This window comes from Globicephala melas, chromosome 15 (assembly GCF_963455315.2).
Source record: "Globicephala melas chromosome 15, mGloMel1.2, whole genome shotgun sequence".
NCBI classification, from domain to species: domain Eukaryota; kingdom Metazoa; phylum Chordata; class Mammalia; order Artiodactyla; family Delphinidae; genus Globicephala; species Globicephala melas.
In genome coordinates, this window is record NC_083328.1 from 16,377,757 (window position 1) to 16,401,759 (window position 24,003).

Genomic DNA, 24,003 nt, shown 5'->3' on the forward strand with positions numbered 1-24,003 from the left:
TTGGGAATTGATGACGCTAGGGATGATCTGCTGAGTGAGCAAAGAGGAAGGGGGAAAGAGCCCCACTGAACCACAACCAAGGTGAAGGTGTGGACCAAAGAAGAGTCCAGTGGGAAGATCCCCAGAAGGAACGGATCAGCACGGTAAAGGGTTGTTCTCTCCTGCCACATAAAGCAGAATCCTGGTCAGAACCATGCCTTTTACATGCCTACACATGTGCATATTAAAACTGGGGGAATGGGGCTTCCGTGGTGGCGCCAATGGTTAAGTGGTTAAGAATCCGCCTGCCAATGCAGGGGACACGGGTTTGAGCCCTGGTCCGGGAAGACCCCACATGCCACAGAGCAACTAAGCCCGTGCACCACAACTACTGAGCCCGTGCTCTAGAGTCCGTGAGCCACAACTACTGAGCCCACGTGCCGCAACTACTAAAGCCCACGCGCCTAGAATCTGTGCTCCACAACAAGAGAAGGCACAGCAATAAGCCGGCGCACCACAATGAAGAGTAGCCCCCACTCGCCGCAACTAGAGAAAAAGCCCGCGTGCATCAACGAAGACCCAATGCAGCCAAAAATAAATAAAAGTAAGGTAAACTAAAAATAGAACTGGGGGAAGCCCCCCCCAGCCGGACAGTGGGTTTTACTTTATACAAGCATTGATAGCAAGCACTCCCACTCTGCTGCCAGGTAAATCAGTTACCTTCCCTGAGAATTCTGACACTTCAAACCTTCTCCCTCCTCAATACCTTTGCTCCTGCCCTCAGACCCACCACCATGCAGGAGGGGTGTGGTAGCAAATAAAGATAACAATTTCCTGCTAGCCGGGCTGTGACGCAGAGACGGGGGTGGAGCCTTGAAGGGGAGGCCAAGCAGGAGGAGGCGGGTTTACAGGTGGAGGAAGTGTGAGCCTGTTGGCCGAGGGGCAGGAGCACACTGAGAACAAGTCCAAGGACGAGAGAATGGGGCTGCATCTGAAGAGGCCGGAGTGTGAGCGGTGGGATCCAGCCCTGAGACATATCCAGTGTCATCTGTCATTATCTGCTGACATTTCTTCTGGTCTGTCTTATCTACACACACTCAAACGCAGATGTCCTGTCCCATTCCACCCTACCCTCCAAAGAGGCTGAGACGGTGTGCCACCTACACCCTCTCCCTCGCTGCCAAGGAAACAAACATTACACTTTTTTCAACAACCAGATCAAAACTGGTCTTGTCTGACCATCCCTAGATAAGCCTAACTTTTCTCTTGACTTTTCCTGGAACCTACCTAGAGCTATAAACTGGCTTTCCAGCCAGTGGATGTAGGTAGATCTTTTCTTCCCCAACCAGCCTGGAAGCTCCTCAGGGAAGAACAGTCATCTCTGCTGTCATCAACAACCCCTTTCCACCAATAACCCCACTGGTAAGTAGTGTTGGGAAATCGACAGGAACTTCATAGTTTTACTCCTTCACACACCACCTCTCTCCTGCCCTGACCCCCCTCCCCGAAGTTAGGTCCATTTTGAAATTCCCGTAACGATTCGTGTTGGCTGGACGTCTCCACCAGAGGAGACCCCAAATCACTGTGCCCAGCTCAGACACTCCTTATGTGATTCTACTTCTGTATGTTAGAAATGTTCCATAATAAAAAGAATTTTGTTAAATCGATGTACCCAGAAAATATTCTAAAATTAGATGATGATATTAATGGTTGCACAACTCTGAATATACTTTAAACATCCAATAAATTATACATTTTAAATGGGTGAGTTGTATGGTAGGTGAATTCTATCTCAGTAAAACTGTTCAAAAAAGAAATCAGTATGTCCAAAAGCAAGCTCACCCCCTCCCTCCTCACCCCACCCCTAAACCCCTAGGTCATAGCACACTCCTCCTAACCCATCCAGCCACCTATGCTGGAACCTGAGTTATTTTCAACTCCCCCTTCTCCCTCAATCCTCATGTCCAACCAATCGCCACTCTGGCTGATTTACTGCCCCAGTATTTCAGACCTCCATCCACTCCTTTTTCGTCCTTCACTCGTTGGTTCAGGCTGTAACTTACACAGCAGCCTCCTAGCTGGGCTTCCTCCCTGCTTTCTCGTCTCCCTCAAATCCACCCTCTGCAGAGCTCCAGGACTGTCCATCTAAAAGACATGTGTGGCCATAGCATTTCCCTACCAAAACCTTTCAATCCCCTCCCATGTCCCCCCCCAGGAGAAGTCAAGCCCTTAATACAGGACACAAGGTCTCCACAAAGAGGTTTCCATCCTCATGTCTCCCCCACTAGAACATCGCTCGGCCCTGTCTGCCTCACATTTTCTATTCCAGTAATACTGAACTGTTCTGCTTTTGACTGGGCGCCATGTAACTTATGCCTGTGCCCTATGTTTGTGCTGCTTCCTCTATCTGGGATGTTCTTCCTGCAGGCAGATTACCCCTAATCCTCTGCCTGATTTAACTGTTCTCTAAGACCTGGATTACTACCAAGTCACCCCCTCCTCTAATCATAGAAACCCCCAGTCTCCTCAGCTGGGTGAAGTTACCTTTCTCTGTGTCCCCATTGTACCCTGTGCATCTCTCCACCACTGTGCCCAACAAATCGTATTACAACTCTCTGTGTGTGTGTATTTGTCCCCTCCCCCAGCGTGTCCAGTCTCTGACAGCGGGGATCACTTTATCCTCCGTACCTAGCACAGGGCTGGCACGGTACCCACCATCCTCACTTCTACTCCCATTTAATCTTTAACCATTGCAGTCCGGTGCTCCCTCAGTGCCTATGATCTCCTGCCACCTCCTGGAACTTTCTGCTGCACTGAATACCTGACCACAAGCTGCTCCTCAAAGCTCTGTTCTCTGGGTTTCCAGGCCTCCAGTCTCCCCTATTTTTCTGTTGCCCTCCTCCTCCACCTCAGTGGACGGTCACCCTGGATCCTCTTCTCATTCTCTAAGCACTCCCTGAGCACTGTCACCGGCTTCAAGCACCCTTATTCTGAAACTTCCACATCAGTATCATCAGCCCTGACTTCTCTGCAAGGCTCCCAGCTCAGACCTGCAGCTGCCACCTGAACGTCCCAACCATGATGCCCCTCAGACACCTCACACTTCCTGCCCTGCACGGCTCTGCCTTCCAGACGTGGGTGAGTGGTGCCCATCACTGTCCAGCCAGCTTCCCAAGCTGGAAATCCTGGGGTCTTCTCCTTGCTCATCTCCAAACCCCATGCCCTTGATCAATCCCCATTCAAATTCTATTGATTTTGCCTCAGAAATTTCTCTTAAATCCAGACCCTTCTCTTCCATCACACCTGTCACTGCCTTAATTTAGGCTCTCATCACATTACTGCAATATCATCTGTCTCTTGGTCTCACTGTGGTTACACACAAAGTCTGTTCCGCCTAAGGGGGAAAAAAAATAAAAGAAAACCTTTAACTACTAGATAATATATGCACACAGTAAAAAAAATTCAAATGATTAAAAGAAACACAATGAAATCTCCCACCCCTTGAGGCAACCCTTGTTGTTTTTTGGGTATTTCTCCAGAGATCCCATGTATATACAAGAAGAAAAAGTATGTTATCTCATAAAACCTTTTGCAATTAGTAGATGCAGAGACAGACAATGAAATTGACGTTGAAACTTTCAGCCAACCAAAGTGAAAAAGTTGACCCACTTGGTCTGGAGGGGAAGGAGTAGGTCAAATACCAAGCCAGGCAGGGCCTAATCCTGCAATCAGAAGGCAGAGGTGGGTAAGGAGGGCCCTGTTTTTGACAAGAGACCTGTCAGGATGTCTTCACATGAAAACACTGACTTGTGACTTTTAAAATGCTCTCTTCTCACCTGATTTCTGTTCAGTGTGAAGTACTGGGTTGGCCAAAAAGATCTTATGGAAAAACCCTAACGAACTTTGTGGCCAACCCAATAATTCTGAAGTAATGAGATGAGTGCCAGGATTCTAGAGGCCCACTTTGCCCACTGGGTAAGTGGTAAGTTCTCCCTGCCTAGGAGAACCTCATTTTATGATCTTATCATACAATGAACTACTGCTCTCTCTGGAAGCAGTCGGTATTGAGCTCTCTGAAAGGACCATCAGGCTGTTTCCACTACCTTGAGGCCCCTCCCCTGGGACTTGACTGACAAAAGGCAGCGAGTTCTTCCTACTCCAGTGCCCTCTCTTCTCTGGGGTACTCCTTAACCAGCGAGGCAGTCAGAAACTCCCCTGGCTCTCCAAAGTACTCTGGTCACAACTCTATTTCCATGTTTTCCTAATTTAGATGAAAAAAAAAAAAAAGTCAACAACATCAAAGAATATCTTAAAGCAAATCCCAGCAACCTACAATGATTTTCATTTTGTATGATACCTTCTGTATATATAATATACAGATCATCCTTGACTCACCATGGAGTTATGTTCCGATCAACCCACTATAAGTTGAAAATATCATAAGTTGAGAATGCACTTGATACACCTAACCTACTGAACGTCATAACTTAGCTTCGTCTCCCTTAGACGTGCTCAGAACACTCACAGTATTAGCCTACAGTTGGGCAAAACCGTCTAACCCAAAGTCTATTTACAATAAAGTGACTATCTCATGTAATTTATTTATTAAAAAATTTTTTTTTAATTTAATTTTTTTTTTTTTTGGCCACACTGCACGGCATGTGGGATCTTAGTTCTCCAACCAGGGATTGAACCCACATCCCCTGCATTGGAAGCGTGGAGTCTTAACTACTGGACCGCCGGGGAAGTCCGCTCATGTCATTTATTGAATACTGCACTGAAAGTGAAAAACGGAATGGCTGCCTAGGTACAGAATGGTGGTAGGCGTGTCGGTTGTTTCCCCTCGTGATTGCCTGCAATACAGCCATCAGGGTAATGAACTGACAGGCATATTTTAGGAGTGTTCCAAGGAGAGGAATGGGGACAGAAGAGCTATAGAGTTCTCACCCGGAGAAAGTTCTCTAACCTTTCCGAGTCTCTATAAAAACCAGAGCACCCACTTGAGGACGAACCACACAAGTAAGGTGATAGACAGTGCCTGGCACAGAGCATGCATTAGCAGACACGAGCTGCCTCCTCCTTATCCGTAGATGTGGATCAGGGGACTGCCAGGAAAAAAGACAGGGACTGTGTTAAGTTGAGCAAAGCAGTCAAAGGCACAAGGAACAGAAAACGCCGATGCGTCCCAAGCCCGGGGAAGCAATCACTGCCCCCGCCATTTAAGGGCCCCCTCCTGCTTAAGCTCCGCCTACTGGGTGCGCCCCGCCTGGGAAAACCAACTCATTTTATGATGTTCCAATAAATTACTGCTATCTCTGGATCCAGTCAGCTGTGAACTTGAATTTCCCCAGAAAACACATTCTCAGTAGAGGCAAAGGCTTCTGTGGTTCTCCACTCTGAGGACACTAAGCCTGGTGGTGCAAAGCCAGAATGCAGACTCAGGACCACATCTAACTGAAAGTTCAGGCAGCTCCCAGCTGGGAGGAAACTGAATGTTCAGCCCAAGCTGCCCATTATCTGAGCCCAAGGGTCCCAGTTGATCTCAGCATTAGTCTCTAACCAAGAAGAGGTTACGCAATTCCTCTAAGTTTCAGAATTCTTATGAATTTTGAAGCAAGGCCCAGTACCCTAAACCTTCTGCGTCCTAGAACCCTCTTTCTTCCACTTAGATGGCCACACTTTCTATTTCTACCCACAAGGGGAACCACTGTTCTGATATTTTCCACTACAGACTAGTTATGCCTATTCCAGAATTTCACAGAAACATAATCATGCCATCCATATTCTTTAGTGTCTGGATTCTTTCACTTAATGTGTTTTGAGATTCATCTGTGTTGCTGTGTGTATCAGGAGTTTGCTTCTTTCTATTGCTGAGTTGCACCTATTATATGAACAAACTGGTTTGTTTAACCTGTTCTCTCTGAATAGCATCTATTTCCACTTTTGGTTATTATGAATAAAACTGCTACGAGCAGTCATATGTGATTCTTTTTAAACACACATATTCATTTTTCTCAAGTAAATATTTAGGTCTGGTAATAGCACTCTTAATTTCCCTTTGGGAAACCACTCCTCACCTTGGCTCCAAGGCTGGGTATACCACCTGGGCCCATGAAAATATTATATTCTCCCTGACCACCATGACTGGTTCAGGAAGAGATATGTGACCCAAATCTGGACAAAATCAATTTCAGATCTTTTGCTAGAGCTATCTGCAAAAAGATAACCTCTTTCTGTTGGTTAAGAGTAGCATGGAGGGCTTCCCTGGTGGTGCAGTGGTTGAGAGTCTGCCTGCCGATGCAGGGGACACGGGTTCGTGCCCCGGTCCGGGAAGATCCCACATGCCACGGAGCGGCTGCGCCTGTGAGCCATGGCCGCCGAGCCTGCACGTCCGGAGCCTGTGCTCCGCAACAGGAGAGGCCACAACAGTGAGAGGCCCGCGTACCAGAAAAAAAAAAAAAAGAGTAGCATGGAATATGACCCAGCAATTCCACTAATGGGCATACACCCTGAGAAAAACCATAATTCAAAAAGAGTCATGCACCACAATGTTCATTGCAGCTCTATTTACAATAGCCAGGACATGGAAGCAACCTAAGTGTCCATCAACAGATGAATGGATAAAGAAGATATGGCACAAATATACAATGGAATATTACCCAGCCATAAAAAGAAACGAAATTGAGTTATTTGTAGTGAGGTGGATGGACCTAGAGCCTGTCATACAGAGTGAAGTCAGAAAGAGAAAAACAAACACCGTACGCTAATACATATATATGGAATCTAAAAAAAAAAAATGGTTCTGAAGAACATAGGGGCAGGACAGGAATAAAGACGCAGACGTAGAGAATGGACTTGAGGACATGCGGAGGGGGAAGGGGAAGCTGGGACGAAGTGAGAGAGTGGCATGGACATATATACACTACCAAATGTAAAATAGGTAGCTAGCTAGTGGGAAGCAGCCGCATAGCACAGGTAGGTCAGCTCGGTTCTTTGTGACCGCCTAGAGGGGTGGGATAGGGAGGGTGGGAGGGAGCCGCAAGAGGAAGGAGATATGGGGATATATGTACACATATAGCTGATTCACTTTGTTATACAGCAGAAACTAACACACCATTGTAAAGCAATCATACTCCAATAAAGATGTTTTAAAAAAAAAAAGTAATTATACTCCAATAAAGATGTTTTAAAAAAAGAGTAGCATGGAAGCCTGGAACGATGGAGGCTTTCACCTGCCTGAGGGAGAAATCAACATGGACAAAAGCAGAGCTGAGAAGACACAGAAAATACCGGTGACATAATTTAGGCTTCTGGATACAGCCATGCCTGAAGCTGATGCACCCAGGACTCCAGATACAGTCAACAGATACTCCTTTTCTGCTTAGACTAGTTTGGGTTACCTTTTTGTTACCTGCAACTGGGAAGTTTGACTAAAAAGAGGTAATTCTTGGGGACAAAGGCTTCAGGTGGAAAGCACATATCAGCTGCTAAACACCCAGCTTAAAACTGTTCTCTGACCCTCTACTAGCAGCCAAGGCCTCATACAAACAAATGCAAACATCCTATACTTAAACCATTCTAAAAAGAATCCCACAGGACTCAAGACAATAAAAGCTTTGTTATGAGTCAAAGGGAAGCAAAGCATCTAAGACTTTACACTCAGATCCCATACCCTCAATTCAGCCACCATCAGTAAGAAGCTACATTAATCAATTAGTTTTTTTTAAAAAATTAAGAGGATGATTTCCACTTACCCCCCCCCCACCCCCGCCCAGTACCTACCATGCTTCTGTACTGAAGCTTACATAGGTGATTCTCCTTTAAACCTACATCAATGCTACAAGCCCACCTTCTTTACAGCTGGGGAAACTGAAGTTCAGACAGGTTAAGTTATGCTGGTAACTCAGGAAATACAGGTAGTTGAGCTGGGATTGCAAGTCTGCAAACTATAAAATCTATGCTCTTCCTCCCAATTCTAAGTTTTGTCACAACTTCAGCATATTCAATAGCAAAAGAGATCATGGAAGTAGAAGCAATTTGTCTACTGTAAACTGCCAATCAACTGTTAGGTTGTTATGATTACACTGAAAGTATCACCAGTAAGACAGTGATTCATTGTGCCATCTGAAAAAAAAAGAGGTAGGAAAATAAAGGTAACAATGACAGCTATTCCTGATTACCTACCATGTGCTAAGCACTCTTGCATACATTATCCTATTTACCAATCCTGCAAAGTACTGTTCATAGTACTGAGGAAACTTGAGTCTTGGAGAAATAAATGACTTTACCGAGAAAACACAAATAATAAGTGGAAGAGGTGGGATTCAAATTCAGATTTGTCTGACTCTGCAACCTAAGCCTGAAGGGCTCAAACAACTTAGTATCAACATCCAATTCCCACTGGTTCAGTGTTCACCATTCTACCTTCCTCTCCACAGATACAGTGACCACAAATCCTGAAGTGACATAAACTGGGTATTTTTCCCAAGGCAGATGACTCATCAAAATTCCTAGTGAGATTCATTTTTAAAACCTTTGTAAGAATCTTTGTATATAAATTTAGAAATCAGAAAAAAAGGACTTTGACTTAACATCCCTGCTTCTAGCTCCAGAAAATTGGTCTCTAAAACTATGGACTCTAATTGGACCTACCCACTGAGAAAAGGGTGCCTCGTGGTGGGCCAGGTTATTTATAAGATGGACACTCCGGTTTACCAAACACTTCCAAGGCACTGCTTCAGATCCTGGAGGGCATCTCTCAACTGACCTACAATACCCACGCCGAAAAATCCCAGGGCCCCAGCCTCAAACAAGCACAGACTTTTATGCTTCTGTTATGCCTGCCTGAAATGCCTTTGATCCTTCCCCCTCTTCCCCTCTGGATCTCTCAAATTTACTCGTTTTTCAGGGTCCAAATCAAATGGCAGCAAAATTAACACTTTTACAGCAGTACTTGCCAACGTTTTTCACACCATGGCACTCAGAGAACACAATATTTGTATGGCATACTAGGATAGAAGGACAAAGCTGCTTATAGCCAGAAACAACTGGCAGGGAGATCTGGCTGTCCCAGGTCCCTCTCATCTGCCCTGATGCCAAGGGCAACCAAAACTTCCAAAACACGGTACACCAACTTCCGTTCTGGCACCTGTCACACATACACCCGGAGACTAATTGTTTCACTTGTCCCTCCTGCCACACCTCTTAGAAGAGAGGGATGCAGTTTTATTTATCTTTATATTCCCAGCAACTAGCACAGGGCCTGGCACCTACCAAGTCCTCAAAATAGACTGCAGAACTGAACTGAATCCTGGAAACCTCTTAGAAACACTGCAACAATTCTGAACCTGGGCTGTTCAATACCTTCTCCTCCCCGACCGCAGAAAACAAATTAGTTGGAACCAATATCCTCTTAAGAGGGATTGTCTACTTACCACCTATGGAGAAAAGGTACTTTCCCTTTGTAAATTCATTCATTCATTCATTCATTAACATTTATCAAGCACATACTCTGTGCCAGGCATGAGGGGTATACAGCAGTGAATGAGACAAACAGTCCCTGCCTTGATCTTAGGAAACTTACAGTCCAGAAAGGAACACAGATATTAAACAGTTTGGTATACTTAATTGTAGGTGAAATAAACACTCTAAAATGGATGGATCAGAATACATAAATGGCTAAATCTGAATAAATGACAGAGAACGCCAAAAATGAAAACAGAAATTCTCAGGCAGAAAGGACTGACCAAATACCAAACATACCTACAATTGGACACCCAGGAGTGAAACTTCAAAGCCTCAAGGATAAATATGTGATGACTGATGGAGGAGGAGAGAGAGGAAGCAAAAGACACCTACAATAACTCAAGGTGCTTGGCCTAAGCGACTGGAAGAAAGACAAAACTGAGCAAGGCGAAAAGTAAAACTCAAAATTTCAGGAAGAGCAATGACTTGAAGGCAGAAATTTGAGAGTTAAGCACAGTAGACGGTATTTATATTTAAAGCCCAGGAAGTGAACACTGAACAGAGATCTAGGATGACGCTTTGGGGCAGTACAACCATTAAAAGTAAGGAAGAGCAAGAATCAGCAAAGAAGTCAGAGAGAGCTGAAGCTAAAGACGAGAATGTTCCACAAGGCAAACAAAAAACGCGTTTCCATTAAAGACAGTGACTAACTGCATCAAATACTGCTAGGGGTCTCAGAACTAACTTAACACTGAATTTGGCGACCTAGAGATGATCGGTGGCTTTGACAAGGCGCTATTTCAGAGGAGGGGTGGGGGCCAGGCCTGAATGGAGTGGGTTTGGAGGAGAAAAGGTGCTGGTGAATACAGGTTGAAATTTTGGCTGCAAACAGGGGCAGAGAGATGAGTCACCGGGAGGAATGTGAAGGAAGAATGAGGTTGTTTGGTTAAGATGGGCACATCTTGAGCAAATAACAGAAGCTGCCAAGGTTCGGGGCCCATCCTCTGCCCTCGTCTTCTCGCACCTGGGCTGGGTACCCCACCTCTCCCGGCCACCAAGCCAAGCTCCACGTGCGTCTGCTTCCCACCTTCGCAGGGCGGGCGGGCGCAAGCGCAGACCTTACAGAAGGTCTGCGCCACCCCTCCCTCCCTCCCCGCGCCCCGCCTCTCCCCGCCCAGGGCGCGTGCGCACCGCCCCTCAAGAGCCGCCTCAGCAAGGCCCGGGAATGGGGATCCTCAGCCCTCCGCTCCCGCCATTCTCCGGGCGGGGTGGGCGAAGGCCGGGGGGTGTCCCAGACCGCGATCCATAGCCACCTACCGAGCCACGGGTGGAACAGCACGTCGCGCTGGAAACTGCGACAACGGGAGGAGGCGCGCGGTCCCTCGAATGCTTTTCAAAGTCTGCGGATAACAACGCGCTTGCGTTCGAAGATTCGCCGCAGGGCGAAAACCACACACGCTTTTTTGCCTTTTATGAGCTTGGTCGCAGCGCGGAGGACCTCTCTACGCATGCACCTTCTTCCTCTGTGACATGCCGCGCTGCCCCTTGGGAAATGTAGTTTTCAGTTTACACACTGTTCCCGACTCAACTGAACCTTATTTTACCAAACCAGGGTCCTTGTGTGTTTTCAGTATCCTCTCCCATTCCCCAATAAATGCCTCTATAAAACAATAATACTTTTTTTAAACGAGCAGATTGTTGATTGAAGTGGGAGCAGTGGGCATATGAGAATTCTCTGTACTTTCTGCCTCAATTTTGCTGGAAACCTAAAACTGCTCCAAAAAATAAAGTTTATTTTTAAATTCTTTAAAAACAAATAGAAACAAGCAGATCTGTAGACCCAGAAATCATGCTTTTAGGGAATCTTCCCAGGAATGTACTACAGTTGGGTGAGCAAGTATTTAACTACAATGGTCTACATCCTAGCATCTTGTAATTTCTTACATAACCCCTACCAAAGTTTATAATTATATATTTTTTCGATTATTTGATACACTTGCCAGCTCAATAAAGTCAGGATCATCTCTTTTAGTCACCTATGTATTCCAGCTACCTAGCATAGTGCCTGGTATATAATAGGCCTTCAATATTGTTTTATTCATTAGAAGAATCTCAGACATCAACACAAACTGTTTCAGCCCAAAACTTAATGCATCATTTTCTTCCTGCAAGCTTGCTTTTCTTTCTGTGGTCTCTCAATAAATGGCATGACCATCTACCCAGTCTCAGCTTTATATCCTGCATTTTATGAGGCTTATGCTAGCAAGGATTTCACATTTTCGTGTTTGTAGGAGTCTCAGAAGCTATTTCTCCTGAATGTCAAATACCAACTTCAGATTCTCCTCAGGGGAGATTTGGCACTCACAACTTTTTGTTTGTTTGACTTTAATTTCTTATGTTTCCTACAATAAACATGTATCACTTGATTAATTTTTAAAAGTGTTTTAGAGTGTTGCCCATATTGTAAGAGGTAGCTCTGTCTTCCCCTCCACATCCAGATTTCTCAAAAGAATCATCTGTCCTCAGTTTTCATTTTCTTACCTTCCACTTGGCAGCAATGGCCCAAGCCGGCAGCTGGGAGTTACCCTTGATATCACATTTTCCTTCCCAGCCCATATTCAATCCATCACTAAGTGTCTGCAGTTCACATCTGTTGGGCACTTACTATGTATCAGGTACTGTCATATAGGAGAAAGTTAGAACTGTGGAACTGACCAGAACACTCCCTTTGTCTGGGCAGCATAGTTCCGTCCTGTGAGAAAGCTACAGCATGGCAAAGAAATCTGGGCCGCCTTCATCTATCCGTTAAGTCTCATCACTTCAGAGCAACACATCTGAAATGCTTTTCCAAAGAGCCTTGAAAAGTCACAGCAACCTTCACTGACGGTCTCTTGAGGGCATGTGGAGAGAGTTACATATCATACTTTCCTAACAATCCCTTTACAAATTCCTCCCTTGACACACAGTTCCACTGCTGAGGGCCATGCTCACATCCTTCTCTGCTCTTTGGTTTCTCCCCCTTCAGGATTGGCTTTTTACATGGTTGCTTCAGGGACCTTCTATGTAAAGCCAGCCTCCAATCTCTCAGATTGTCCCTGTTCATGCTCACCCATCACCCACTTAAGCAAAACAAAAAGCTCTCTTCAACCTGACCTCATGCGGCAGGCAGGTGGGAGATATTGTAACTACTGTATTCGCATTTAATGGTGGTTTTCCTTGACACGGACAAAAAAAACATATCATGACCAGAAGGTGGCATAGTAGGCATGGAACCCAATGGAGGAAAGGGATGAAATAAACTGACACTTAAAAATTTCCTTTCGGAATTCCCTCGTGGTGCAGTGGTTAAGAATCCACCTGCCAATGCAGGGGACACGGGTTCGAGCCCTGGTCCGGGAAGATCCCACATGCCGCGGAGCAACGAAGCTCGTGCACCACAACTACTGAGCGTGTGCGCCCTAGAGCCCACGCACTGCAACTACTGAGCCCACCTGCTGCAACTACTGAAGCCTGTGCGCCTAGAGCCCGTGCTCCACAACAAGAGAAGCCACCGCAATGAGAAGCCCGCGCACCGCAACGAAGAAGAGCCCCCCGCTCACCACAACTAGCGAAAGCCCGCGCGCAGCAACAAAGACCCAACGCAGCCAAAAATAAATTAAAAAAAAAAAGAAGTATATGATTTAGGTCAGTTCACAGACAATGACCTCTTTATTGACTGCACTAGAGTGTCAGGCTGCTCCCATCTCTATTATTTCAATAAATGCAATGCAAAATTTTGGATTATAGTATACATGATGTTCTGTAGACTACTTTTTTCACTTAACAGTGATTTATGGACAACTTTCTCATCAGAGCTAGAGATATAGCTTTTTTTTTTTTAATGGACACTTAAGTTGTTTCCTGTTTTTCACTCTACAAACAAGGCTGGGAGCATTTTTTTTTAATAAATTTATTTATTTATTTTGGCTGCGTTGGGTCTTTGTTGCTGCTCGCGGGCGTTCTCTGGCTGTGGCGAGCGGGGGCTACACTTTGTTGCGGTGCGCGGGCTTCTCGTTGCAGTAGCTTCTCTTGTTGTGGAGCACAGGCTCTAGGAGCACGGGCTTCAGTAGCTGCAGAACGTGGGCTCAGTAGTTGTGGCTCGCGGGCTTAGTTGCTGCGCAGCATGTGGGATCTTCCCGGACCAGGGCTCGAACCCATGTCCCCTGTGTTGGCAGGCGGATTCTTTCTTAACCACTGCGCCACCAGGGAAGACCTGGGAGCATTTCTATAGGAGACTTCTCAGGGGGTATGTGCGTTTAACATTTTTATCAATATTGCATCCATTTATACTCAAGGTGAAGTTATCACACAGTCAAGAATAATTCCAAGCACAGCAGCCAAGCTTGAGGGTTTCCCTGGACTTGGGACTATAAGGTCATACAGACGTATCTTGTTTCACTTCATTGAAGCTTCTTGAGTCCCCTTGGTATACAGTGATGTCACCAACTCACCTTGATGACATATCCTGCCTTCAACGGACGCTCCTGATCCTTCGAGCCAAAGACTTCTGCACATCCCTCAGGCTATCCAGGATTTCCCGACTTGGATGGTTTAACTCCTGGAGTGGGGCATGCCTTGCTGTCTTTCTCACAGTGGTTCTTGTTCAAGCTTCACTGCCTCCAGGAAGTCTGCCCTGATCCTCTCACAACCCCCTCCACCTGCCCCACCCCATGCCCTGCTGGGTTAGGTGACCTCTGGAGAGCTCCCCCAGCCCCCTGTGTTTACTCCAGGCTGATCATACTGGGTTGTAATAGGCATGCTTGGCAATCTCCTGGAATGTCACGAAGGTATAGTCATAAGCAGAAAGAAAATAAACTTCCTTGTGGCTGGCCTATGGTTAATGGCCTAACCACACCTGGAGGCAAGGGGATGGAAAACACACCTCCTGACTTTTCCCACTGAGTCATCTTTTGGGTCCTATAGGTCCAGCTGATGGGTTCGCCAAAGTCCCTTCTCTCTTGGGCACCCTCCCCTGCCTGCCCCTCCCCCCAGGGTCTAGACTTCATTCTTCCAGCATGTGCACGATCAAGGCCAGAGTGACCTTCTTTCCTGGCTCCATGAAGGACAGTCGTGTGTCTTCACAGTCCTCTGTGGGACTAGGATTGGGCCTCTCTGTTTCTTCAGAACGGAGCATCTGGAAGCTGAAAAACCAATATTGATCTCAGCATAGCTCTATGTATTCAACTAGTCATTTATTGAGCGCTGACTCTGTGCCAGGCATCAGGGATAAGGTAGACAAGATTCCTGCTGTCATGAATAATGATAATGATAGCTAACATTATTTAACGCTTACTGTGATCTAGGTACCGTGCTAAGCCTTTATAAAAATTGGTCCCTTAATCCTCACAGCAATCCTCCTAGGTAGGTACAATTATTAATCTCATTTTACAAATGAGGAAACCGAGGCACAGAGAGGCTAAATAACTTGTCTAAGGGCATACAATTGGTAGAACCAAAGTTTGGACCCAGGCAGCCCCGCTTCAGAGCCTACTCCTTTATTTTTTCATTATTTTATTTTATTTATTTATTTATTTATTTTAGCTGCGCTGGGTCTTTGTTGTGGCGCACGGGCTCTCTAGTTGCCATTTGTGGGATCTTAGTTCCCCGGCCAGGGATTGAACCCCGGTCTCCCGCACTGGGAGTGTGGCATCTTAGCCATTGGACCACCAGAGAAGTCCCAGAGCCTACTCCTTTAACTGCTAACTAAACTAAACCAGTGATTGTATTCTAGTGGGGACAAATCATGGAGAAGTAAACAAATAAAAAAGAGATTTTTGATTAGTAATAACTGAATGCCCTGGAGAAAGTAAAATGAAAGGGTAATGTACTGAGGGGACGCATGGTATTCTGGGTAGGAATGTGCACTAATCTTGCTGAAGACCCACCTCCCCCAGAGCTTCCAGAGGGCGCAGTGTGTAGTTCGGTGCAACACCTGGCTTGGTCCCAAGCGAGCACTGACTGTCTGGGAGGAAGGGAGGAAGGAGGAAACCCTGACAGATGCCTCCATACACACAGCTGTCAAACTTTTGCCGGTGTTTGGTCAGCTGTGCTGACTTAGAACGAGCCCCGGAACTAGGGTCAGGTAGACCGGGGGAGGAATCCTTCACCACTCACCAGCCGTGTGACCTTGAGCAAGTCACTCTCTGAGCCTCGGTTTTCTTTCTTTGAAGACTGGGAGAAATAGCAGTGTACTGTGGGCCGGGTCTGGAGGAGGCCCTTTCACATAGCAGGGGCTGTTGCCTTTCTCCCTTTACAGATGAGCAGACTGAAGCTCAGAAGTGGGCTCAGGGGCTTCCCTGGTGGCGCAGTGGTTGAGAGTCCGCCTGCCGACGCAGGGAACGCGGGTTCGTGCCCCGGTCCGGGAAGATCCCACATGCTGCCGAGCGGCTGGGCCCGTGAGCCATGGCCGCTGGGCCTGCGCATCCGGAGCTTGTGCTCCGCAACGGGAGAGACCGCAACAGTGAGAGGCCCGCGTACCGCAAAAAAAAAAAAAAAAAAAAAAAGAAGTGGGCTCAGGATCTCGCAGCTGGTAACCCGGAGTCCTGGTGGCAGAAGTGAATGAGTGAAAGACCGTCCCCTAGAGGTAGCTCGGGAATTTGTGGGCGTGTTCTCCGTAGTCACAATGATCTCAGGTCGGAGCAGGACAGTCGGTCGTACACAGAATTGTCCCACATCCTGTACGACGTCTGACTGTCCTGCTAGACATTCACGAAGCTATTAAAAAAAAAAATTATTTCAGTGACCCGACCCCACCCCATCTCATGTCATGCTAGAGGGAATGATTTTGCTACTACATTTAGTGGTAAAGCCCACTACTTTGCAAGAACTCCGTATTTCCTAATTTCTCCACCTTAAATTGCCTGGTCTGTTTATATTTTGGGGGTTGATTTTTGTTTTTCTTTCTGGCTGCACCGGGTCTTAGTTGCAGCATGCAGACTCTTAGTTTCGGTATGCGGGATCTAGTTCCCTGACCAGGGATCGCAAACCCAGGGCCCCGGCATTGAGATCCCGGAGTCTTACTCACCGGACCACCAGGGAAGTTCCAGTGTGTTTGTTACTTTTGTTTAAGTTATGGTTATTTTCCTCTTTCTCTTATCATCTGGCCTGTTATTATTATCCCCATTCTGTTTTTATTCACTTTCATTTCCTGGGTGTTAAAGAACTCACAAATCACCCAAATCTGGAAACCAGAAGCTGAATTTAATTCTGGCTCAGGCCAGCGAGAAGAGCAAGCCGAAGTGATGCTTCTTGTTCTGCAGAGGACGAGACCGGGTTATTACTGGGTTATTATTCGGGCAAGAATGGAGTTTAGGTAACATGGAGATGAAACAGTGTTAGTGTTTGAGTGGGCTCACAGCAAAGTGGGAATGTGAGCAGGGAATTAACACCTGCCCTGGGCTGAGAAGGTCCTCTTGCACTGGAAACCACAGAGTTAAAAAGAAAAAAAAAGTGGAATGTTGTGCCTGCTTCCTTCCCTGCCCCTGGTGCTGAAGCCTCAGCTGAAGCATGAGTGGGCAGCCCAGGGTGTGGCCTCTCTGGGTCAACGTGACCCACACAGTCAGATCCTTCAGGCAAAAGAGGAAAATTCCACTTTTCCATGTTTCTTATCCAAACCCCTTCTTTTAATTCATATTAAATTAGCACAAACATCTGTTTACTTCACAATGTCTTCTACCTCAGTATATCTATGGTTTCAAATACATATTATTTTATTTTAAATTAATTTCCTCTACGTCTCCTTTACATTACAGGGAGGGCATTATACTGAATTGTTTGGAAACCATGTGCTCAACTCATACAGTGCAGCTTACACTGTAGCAGGCACTGTTGCAGGTGCCATGCCATGGATTATCTCATTAGATCCTCTCCCCAAATCTATGAGGTAGATACAATTATTATCATCCGCAGTTTATAGAGGAGAAAACTGAGGCACAGAGAGGTAAAGTGACTTGTCCAGGGTCACACAGCATGTAATGGATCAAGGGTTTGAATACAGGGCATCTGGCTCCAGAATCAGCTTAACCACTCTGCTAGCCTCCCTCTCAGGAGTGGGAGATTACCTAGGGACCCCCATTTCAGGATGTTAAGGGGGGGTTCCAAGGTGTTTCTTATAAAAAAGTTGGGTTGGGTGTGATCGGGGTGAGAACCAATGACACAACACAGAGTGTGTTGTACCCTGTCCCAGCTCATTCTTCACTCCATGTTCTGCCACCATGGTCCTGAGTCTGAGCCAGAAGTGGGTGGGGGTGAGGGTCAGCTGTGCGGCCATGACCCCCAGCCCAGGAGGGGCATGTGGCAGAGGGCAGGAGATGGATAGGAAGGAGTCAGCCAGGTGAGGCCCTCAGTTCCCTGCGGCCCTCTATCCCAAGGGCTGTTTATGCCCAGACCCTGCCTCTTACCTCCCCCCACCCCCGAGGGGCGGGGATCTCCTCAGTGGAAAAATACCCAGCTGGGCGAGCCCCAGTGAGAGGGAGGGGGCGAGGGGAGCTGGGACTCACAGGACCGGCTCTTTCCCCTCTCTGACAGATGTTTACTGGGCTGGGTTCTGGGAAAAGGCCAGATTGCATCAGACAGGGCCTGAGGGGTTGGAGCCAGACTGTGGGCTGAGGAGGAGACTGTGGCCTTGTAAGTTGGGGCCAGTGAATTGGGAGGTGTCAGCAAAGCAGACACAAACAAAGCTTTAGAAGACGAGAGAGAGAGAGAGAGAGAGAGAGAGAGAGAGAGAGAGAGAGAGAGAGAGAGAGACAGACAGACAGATAGACAGACAGACATCATGGCCACCATCCCGAGAGCAGCCAGCCCGTCCAGGCAGCCCCCAGGCCCAGAGGATGAAGACCCCAACCTGGATGAGTATGACCTCTACAGCCTGGCTCATTCTTACCTGGGTAAGGCCTGGTCCTGCCACCTTCCTTGTCCTTCTGTCTCCAATGCCCGCCCTCACAAACAGCCTGACCACCCCCCTTCCCAAACTAGGATCCCTCCTTGGGCTCCTGCCCATACATCACCCTTCTCCAGCATGTTCCCTTGACCCCTCAAGTCACCCCCTTCTTACCCCTCATCCAGTGAGCTCTGTCCTACTAAGCCCTGGGAACACACGCACTCGTAGAATATTAGAGCAACATCATTCCACAGACGGGGAAACAGGGACAACGACTGCCCTAAAGCTACATGGTGATGCCCCCCAGCCTCCCGACTTTAACCCGAGCTCTTTCCACCCCTGCCCTCTGGACCCCCTGCGGCTCACCCCTCTGCCCACCTCACCACCGCCTCTCACCTCGGTTCCCAGGAGTGGGAGGCCGGAAAGGTCGCACCAAGAGAGAAGCCGCCGCCAATACCAACCGTCACAGCCCTGGTGGGCACGAGAGGAAGCTGGTGACCAAGCTCCAGAACACGGAGCGGAAAAAGCGAGGGGCACGGCCCTGAGACAGAACTCGAGGTAAGGCGTCAGGGGACCCCGTCCGCAGCACCAGTAGAGGTCTCTCTGCCTGGAAAGGACAGGCCTGAATGGGCGAGGTTGGGTGGGAGGAGGGATCCAAGAATTGTGGTCTCAACATAGAATAAAATGAGAGAGACTTTTGAGTTTCCTAGTCACCAGAGCAAAGGGAGAAACAGACCCTTTCCAACTGGAGCAAAATTTGGTTTACAAAGAGGGAAACTGAGGCCCAGAGAGGGTAGGGTCCTTCTCTGGAGTCACGGAGCAAGTGAGCAGGAGAGGCAGAATTAGAACCCAGGCCTCTGTGCTTTCACCACCTGCTTTCCTTCCCCCAGATGAAGTCAGAGCACGGACACCCCACAGCGACGGAGACAGAACTGCGAGGAACCAGCCCCTGGGGCGGGATCCAGGCCTGCTTGCCCCCGCCCCCAGGACTTAGCCCACCTGACTGAGGTTCTGAAGGGCCACCAACGAAGCAGCCCCAGCCCCAGAAAAAAAAACAAGATGGGGAACAAGAGGCAGAGAATAGAGAGAGGCAGAATCATGAAGGTACCCCTCAAAAAGAAAGAAGAAACCGGAGCTCCCCAGGGTGACAGCAACAATAAACAAAGTACAGCAGCTGCAGCCTGTGTGTGTGTTTTTGTCGTCTCTCTTTGTGTGGCTTTTTGGGTGCACATTTCTGCCAGCAAGTGTCTGCATTTGCATGAACCAATGAGAGCATTTTGGTGAGTATTTGTTTTTGGTTGTGTGTCTGGGAAGGGACGTTTCTAATTTTGTTTGGGCGTGGAGGTGAGCATTTTTTTTTTTTTTGTATACATGTGTTTTGGTGCATATGTTTCTGTGGTTTCTTACGAGGTGCAAGGGAATTTCCTCTGTTTCTTTGTAATGCTGCCCATGAAACAAGCCCCCTCCCCAGCTTCTCTCCATTTTCGGAATAACAATCTTGTTGTTTATCTTGTATTCATATAAAACCACCTTTTGAAGTGAATGTTATTTATTGATGCCATCTCCAAAATGGCAAAAACTGAGATTTAAAACATTAAGGGAGGGGCTTCCCTGGTGGCGCAGTGGTTAAGAATCCACCTGCAAATGCAGGGGACACGGGTTCGAGCCCTGGTCCAGGAAGATCCCACATGCCGCAGAGCAACTAAGCGCATGCGCCATAGCTACTGAGCCTGCGTGCCACAACTACAGAAGCCCATGCTCCTAGAGCCCGTGCTCTGCAACAAGAGAAGCCACCACAATGAGAAGCCTGAGCATTGCGAAAGAGTAGCCCCCGCTCTCTGCAACTAGAGAAAGCCCACACTCAGCAGCAAAGACCCAACACAGCCAAAAATAAATAAATAAAATAAATAAATTTATAAAAGAAAAAAAATTAAGGGATTTGCCCCAAGTTATTCAGGACTCAAATTCAAGGATTTTTATTGTCCTCAAGTGTGAGGTGGGTCCCTTTGCCAAGGGGGTTTGCCAGGACAGGGTTCTGGAAAGTCAGCTGAGGAGGAAGACTCTTACCTAGTGTTGTCAGTCTTGGAGCCAGACTTCCAGAAGAATGTGGAGCAAATGAGAGGTGTGATGGGAGCTGAGAGGATATATTGATTGAGGTAGAGACTTAGGTTGCTGAAATGAAGACTCAAACGAAACAGGATAGAAAGTTCTTTCTCTGTCACATAACAGCTCCAAGGGTCAGTACTCCCGGGCTAAAATGGCAGCTCCATTGTGGCAGGAATTCCAGCTACTTCTGGCTCATTTTTCTGCCATCCTTAAAACATGGCTACCACTTTGCGGTCCGACCTAGCTGCTCCAGTACCTGCCATCTCATCTGCATTCAGCTTATGTAAATGGAGTGGGGAAGGGACCAGGGGAGGCCACACTAATTATTTATTTTTAAAAAGTGTACTTATTTTATTTATTTATTTTTAGCTGCATTGGGTCTTCGTTGCCGCGTGCAGGCTTCCTCTAGTTGTGGCAAGCGGGGGCTACTCTTTGTTGTGGTGCGTGGGCTTCTCGTTGTGGTGGCTTCTCTTGTTGCGAAGCAAGGGCTCTAGGTGTGTGGGCTTCAGTAATTGTAGCACTCAGCTTCAGTAGTTGTGGCTCGCGGCTCTAGAGCACAGGCTCAGTAGTTGTGGCGCCCAGGCTTAGTTGCTCCGCGGCATGTGGGATCTTCCCGGACCGGGGCTCGAACCCGTGTCCCCTGCTTTGGCAAGCGGATTCTTAACCACTGCACCACCGGGGAAGCCCACACTAATTTATTTTTAAGGCCATAACCTAAAAGCAGAACACATCACATCTGCTCAGAATTTAGACACATAATCACGCCCAGCTACAGGAGAGGTTGGAACATGTAGTATTTAACTACTTAGCCACGTGCTAGGCAAAACTGAGGGAGGGCAGGGTTTTATTATTGAAGGAAGCAGGAGACAGCGAATATCAGAAAAAACTAGCAAGCAACAAGGGGTAGAGGGTGGCCCTCAGTCTAGACCTGGGCATAGCCTTTTTCCTTTTCTCCCATCCCTTCCTGGGCTGCAAAACTTGGAGTTAATTGTTCTTAGGGACCCAAGAATATGGACAGAGGAATAAGGCAGCTGTTGGAGCAGTAACAGATGCATAGCTTGAACCTTTAAGAGCCTTTATCCATCAGCTTCCCCTGAGTCCAACCTAGTAACAGTCTCAGAATCTCTGACTTGGGAAGGACGTTAAAAGGCATCTAGTCCAACCTCACCCCACTTCACGCTGGGATACTCTCTGCTTGCTTGAATACCACTAGGGGTAGGAAAATTGCTGCCTTTGTGTTGCCTGATTCCTTCTCAGAGTCACTCCTTAATGTGAAGTGAAATCTGATTCTCCTACCTGCCTCTTGAGCAAGCTTCTGTTTTCTGGTGCTTTCTGTCTGAGATGCTTTTAATCCCACCCATCCTGCAAGGCTCAGCTCTTCAAAGTCTTCTCCTACTTGCCCTCCACCACCTGACTCCTCGCCTCCACCCCAGGGAGAGACCTTCTCTGGGATGGCACCCACAGCAAAACTATGACCAGAATCTCACAGTCATTTTGGCATACAGCTCCTTCAGACTTTCCCTCGAACCCCTCTTTCCATGAGAGATCATTTATCCATTCAGTTAAGGTTTATTGGATGCCTGCTCTATTACCAGGACCTGGCTGAAGGCATGCATGCAAGGAGGGACAAATGGGACCCTGATAGGATTGGAACCAGGCCTTAGGGTTAGTGTCAGCTCTTGAACTCAGGAGGCAAATGGCAGGAGCATCACTGGGCAGTAGCTCTCTGCCCAGGACAGATCTGTGCATCAGTTTCAGAAAATCATAGCAACAGCTCCCATGCATTGGGCTACTACTCTGTGACATGTGTTCTATAGACATTATCCCATTTAACCCTTACAATAACCCAATAGGCATAGGATTATTGATCCCATTTTACAGACCAGAAAACCGAGGTTCAGAGAAGTTAAGTAATTTCGCCAAAGTCTCACAGCTGCAACCTGCAGAAGCTGGGACTTTTAAAATCTGGTCTGGGGCTTCCCTGGTGGCGCAGTGGTTAAGAATCCAGCTGCCAATTCAGGGGACACGGGTTCAAGCCCTGGTCCGGGAAGGTACCACATGCTGCGGAGCAACTAAGCCCGTGCGCCACAACTACTGAGCCTGCGCTCGAGAGCCTGCAAGCCACAACTACTGAGCCCGCGTGCCACAACTACTGAAGCCCGTGCGCCTAGAGCCCGTGCTCTGCAACAAGAGAAGCCACCACAATGAGAAGGCCGCATACCACAACAAAGAGTAGCCCTGACTTGCTGCAACTAGAGAAAGTCCGCACTCAGCAGCAAAGACCCAACGCAGCCAAAAATAAATAAATATACTTATAAAAAAAATATCAGGTCTGTCTGATTTTCAAAGTTTGGGTTGCACCCTTTTTTGACTACATGCCTGAGAAGAACTATGTACTGACAATGAAGAATTCTAGATGCTAGTTAATTTCTAGTCAACTACTCCAGTGTGAGCCTCAGTTTCCCCACCTGTCAATTGCTGAGACTGTCCTCTCTTCTGTCAACTTCAAAGGAGAGAACAGGCTGGGGAGTGTTGTGTCTCTAGCTGGACATGGCCATTCCCTGGGTAATGGGTCCTTTGACACTTGCCAGGAGGCTCCACACATCACCCCTCACTCCTGGCCTCTGATTGGCCTTCCCTGGCCTTGGCCTTCCCTGGCACAGCCTCTGCCTGGGAGGCCTTTAAGTGGCTGTTCCAGGAACCAGACCATTCTTGAAATTACAGAATGTTCAGATCTGTAGAGCCGCACTCTTTCTCCTTTGCGGAAGGGGAAATCATGGCTCAGGGTGCAGGGGCCTGGGCCTGGCTTAAACTACATGAAGACTAGGGACCCCATCAGGATGAGAACCCTCCAGAACCTCCCTCTTCTGTTCCATTCTTTTCTTTGTCATTTCTTGGTTGTGTGTAATACCTGTTTCCCCAATTTCTTGGGTCTCTCGTGAGAACTGGAGAGCTGATTGACCTCTCTTTCCCCCCAGGGGCTTATGGGAATTTTCCATCAGGTTGCCACAATCCAAAGGCTTCCTGGCTCCTTTATGTGTTTCACGTGCTTGTCCTCATCCGCCCACTCCAGAGGCCAGCTCTCAGATGTCTATTTTTTAAAATTTCAGAATCACCCAAAGTTGATTTTCAACCGGCACTTTTTTTATGTTTTGTTTTTTTTTGTTTGCGGTACGCGGGCCTCTCACTGTTGTGGCCTCTCCCGTTGTGGAGCACAGGCTCCGGACGCGCAGGCTCAGTGGCCATGGCTCACGGGCCCAGCTGCTCCGCGGCATGTGGGATTTTCCCAGACAGGGGCACGAACCCGCGTCCCCTGCATCGGCAGGCGGACTCTCAACCACTGCGCCACCAGGGAAGCCCCCTCAACCAGCACTTTTTAAAGGTGATACTAATAACAGTCATAGTCCTAGATACCATTATTGCTTACCTGCCTCAGGGTTTTCCCAGCTTTACCATTCACACAGCACTTTTGTGATTTCTACCCTATGTGCATTCAAGCTACGTCATTATTTACTTAACATTTTATTTATTTTTTT

General features: G+C 47.5%; 2 protein-coding genes across 3 annotated transcripts in view; one reads left to right on the forward strand and one right to left on the reverse strand.

Annotated features, from left to right (window-relative positions):
• The window catches only part of SGF29 (SAGA complex associated factor 29), a 31,351-nt gene extending 16,893 nt beyond the window's left edge, over positions 1-14,458 (reverse strand). For both annotated transcript variants that reach the window (XM_030871665.3, XM_060285801.2), the window contains exons 1-2: positions 13,935-14,458; positions 10,762-10,988 (exon numbers count right to left, since the gene is read on the reverse strand). The gene's annotated coding sequence lies outside the window, so the exon portion shown is untranslated. The remainder of the gene's footprint in view (positions 1-10,761; positions 10,989-13,934) is intronic.
• Positions 14,459-18,017: 3,559 nt separating this feature from the next.
• NUPR1 (nuclear protein 1, transcriptional regulator) lies at positions 18,018-19,534 on the forward strand. The gene is made up of 3 exons (XM_030871672.3): positions 18,018-18,368; positions 18,770-18,919; positions 19,252-19,534. Exons 1-2 carry the CDS (start codon positions 18,257-18,259, stop codon positions 18,904-18,906), a joined length of 249 nt encoding a protein of 82 aa, XP_030727532.1. The 5' UTR covers positions 18,018-18,256; the 3' UTR covers positions 18,907-18,919; positions 19,252-19,534.
• Positions 19,535-24,003: the final 4,469 nt, after the last annotated feature.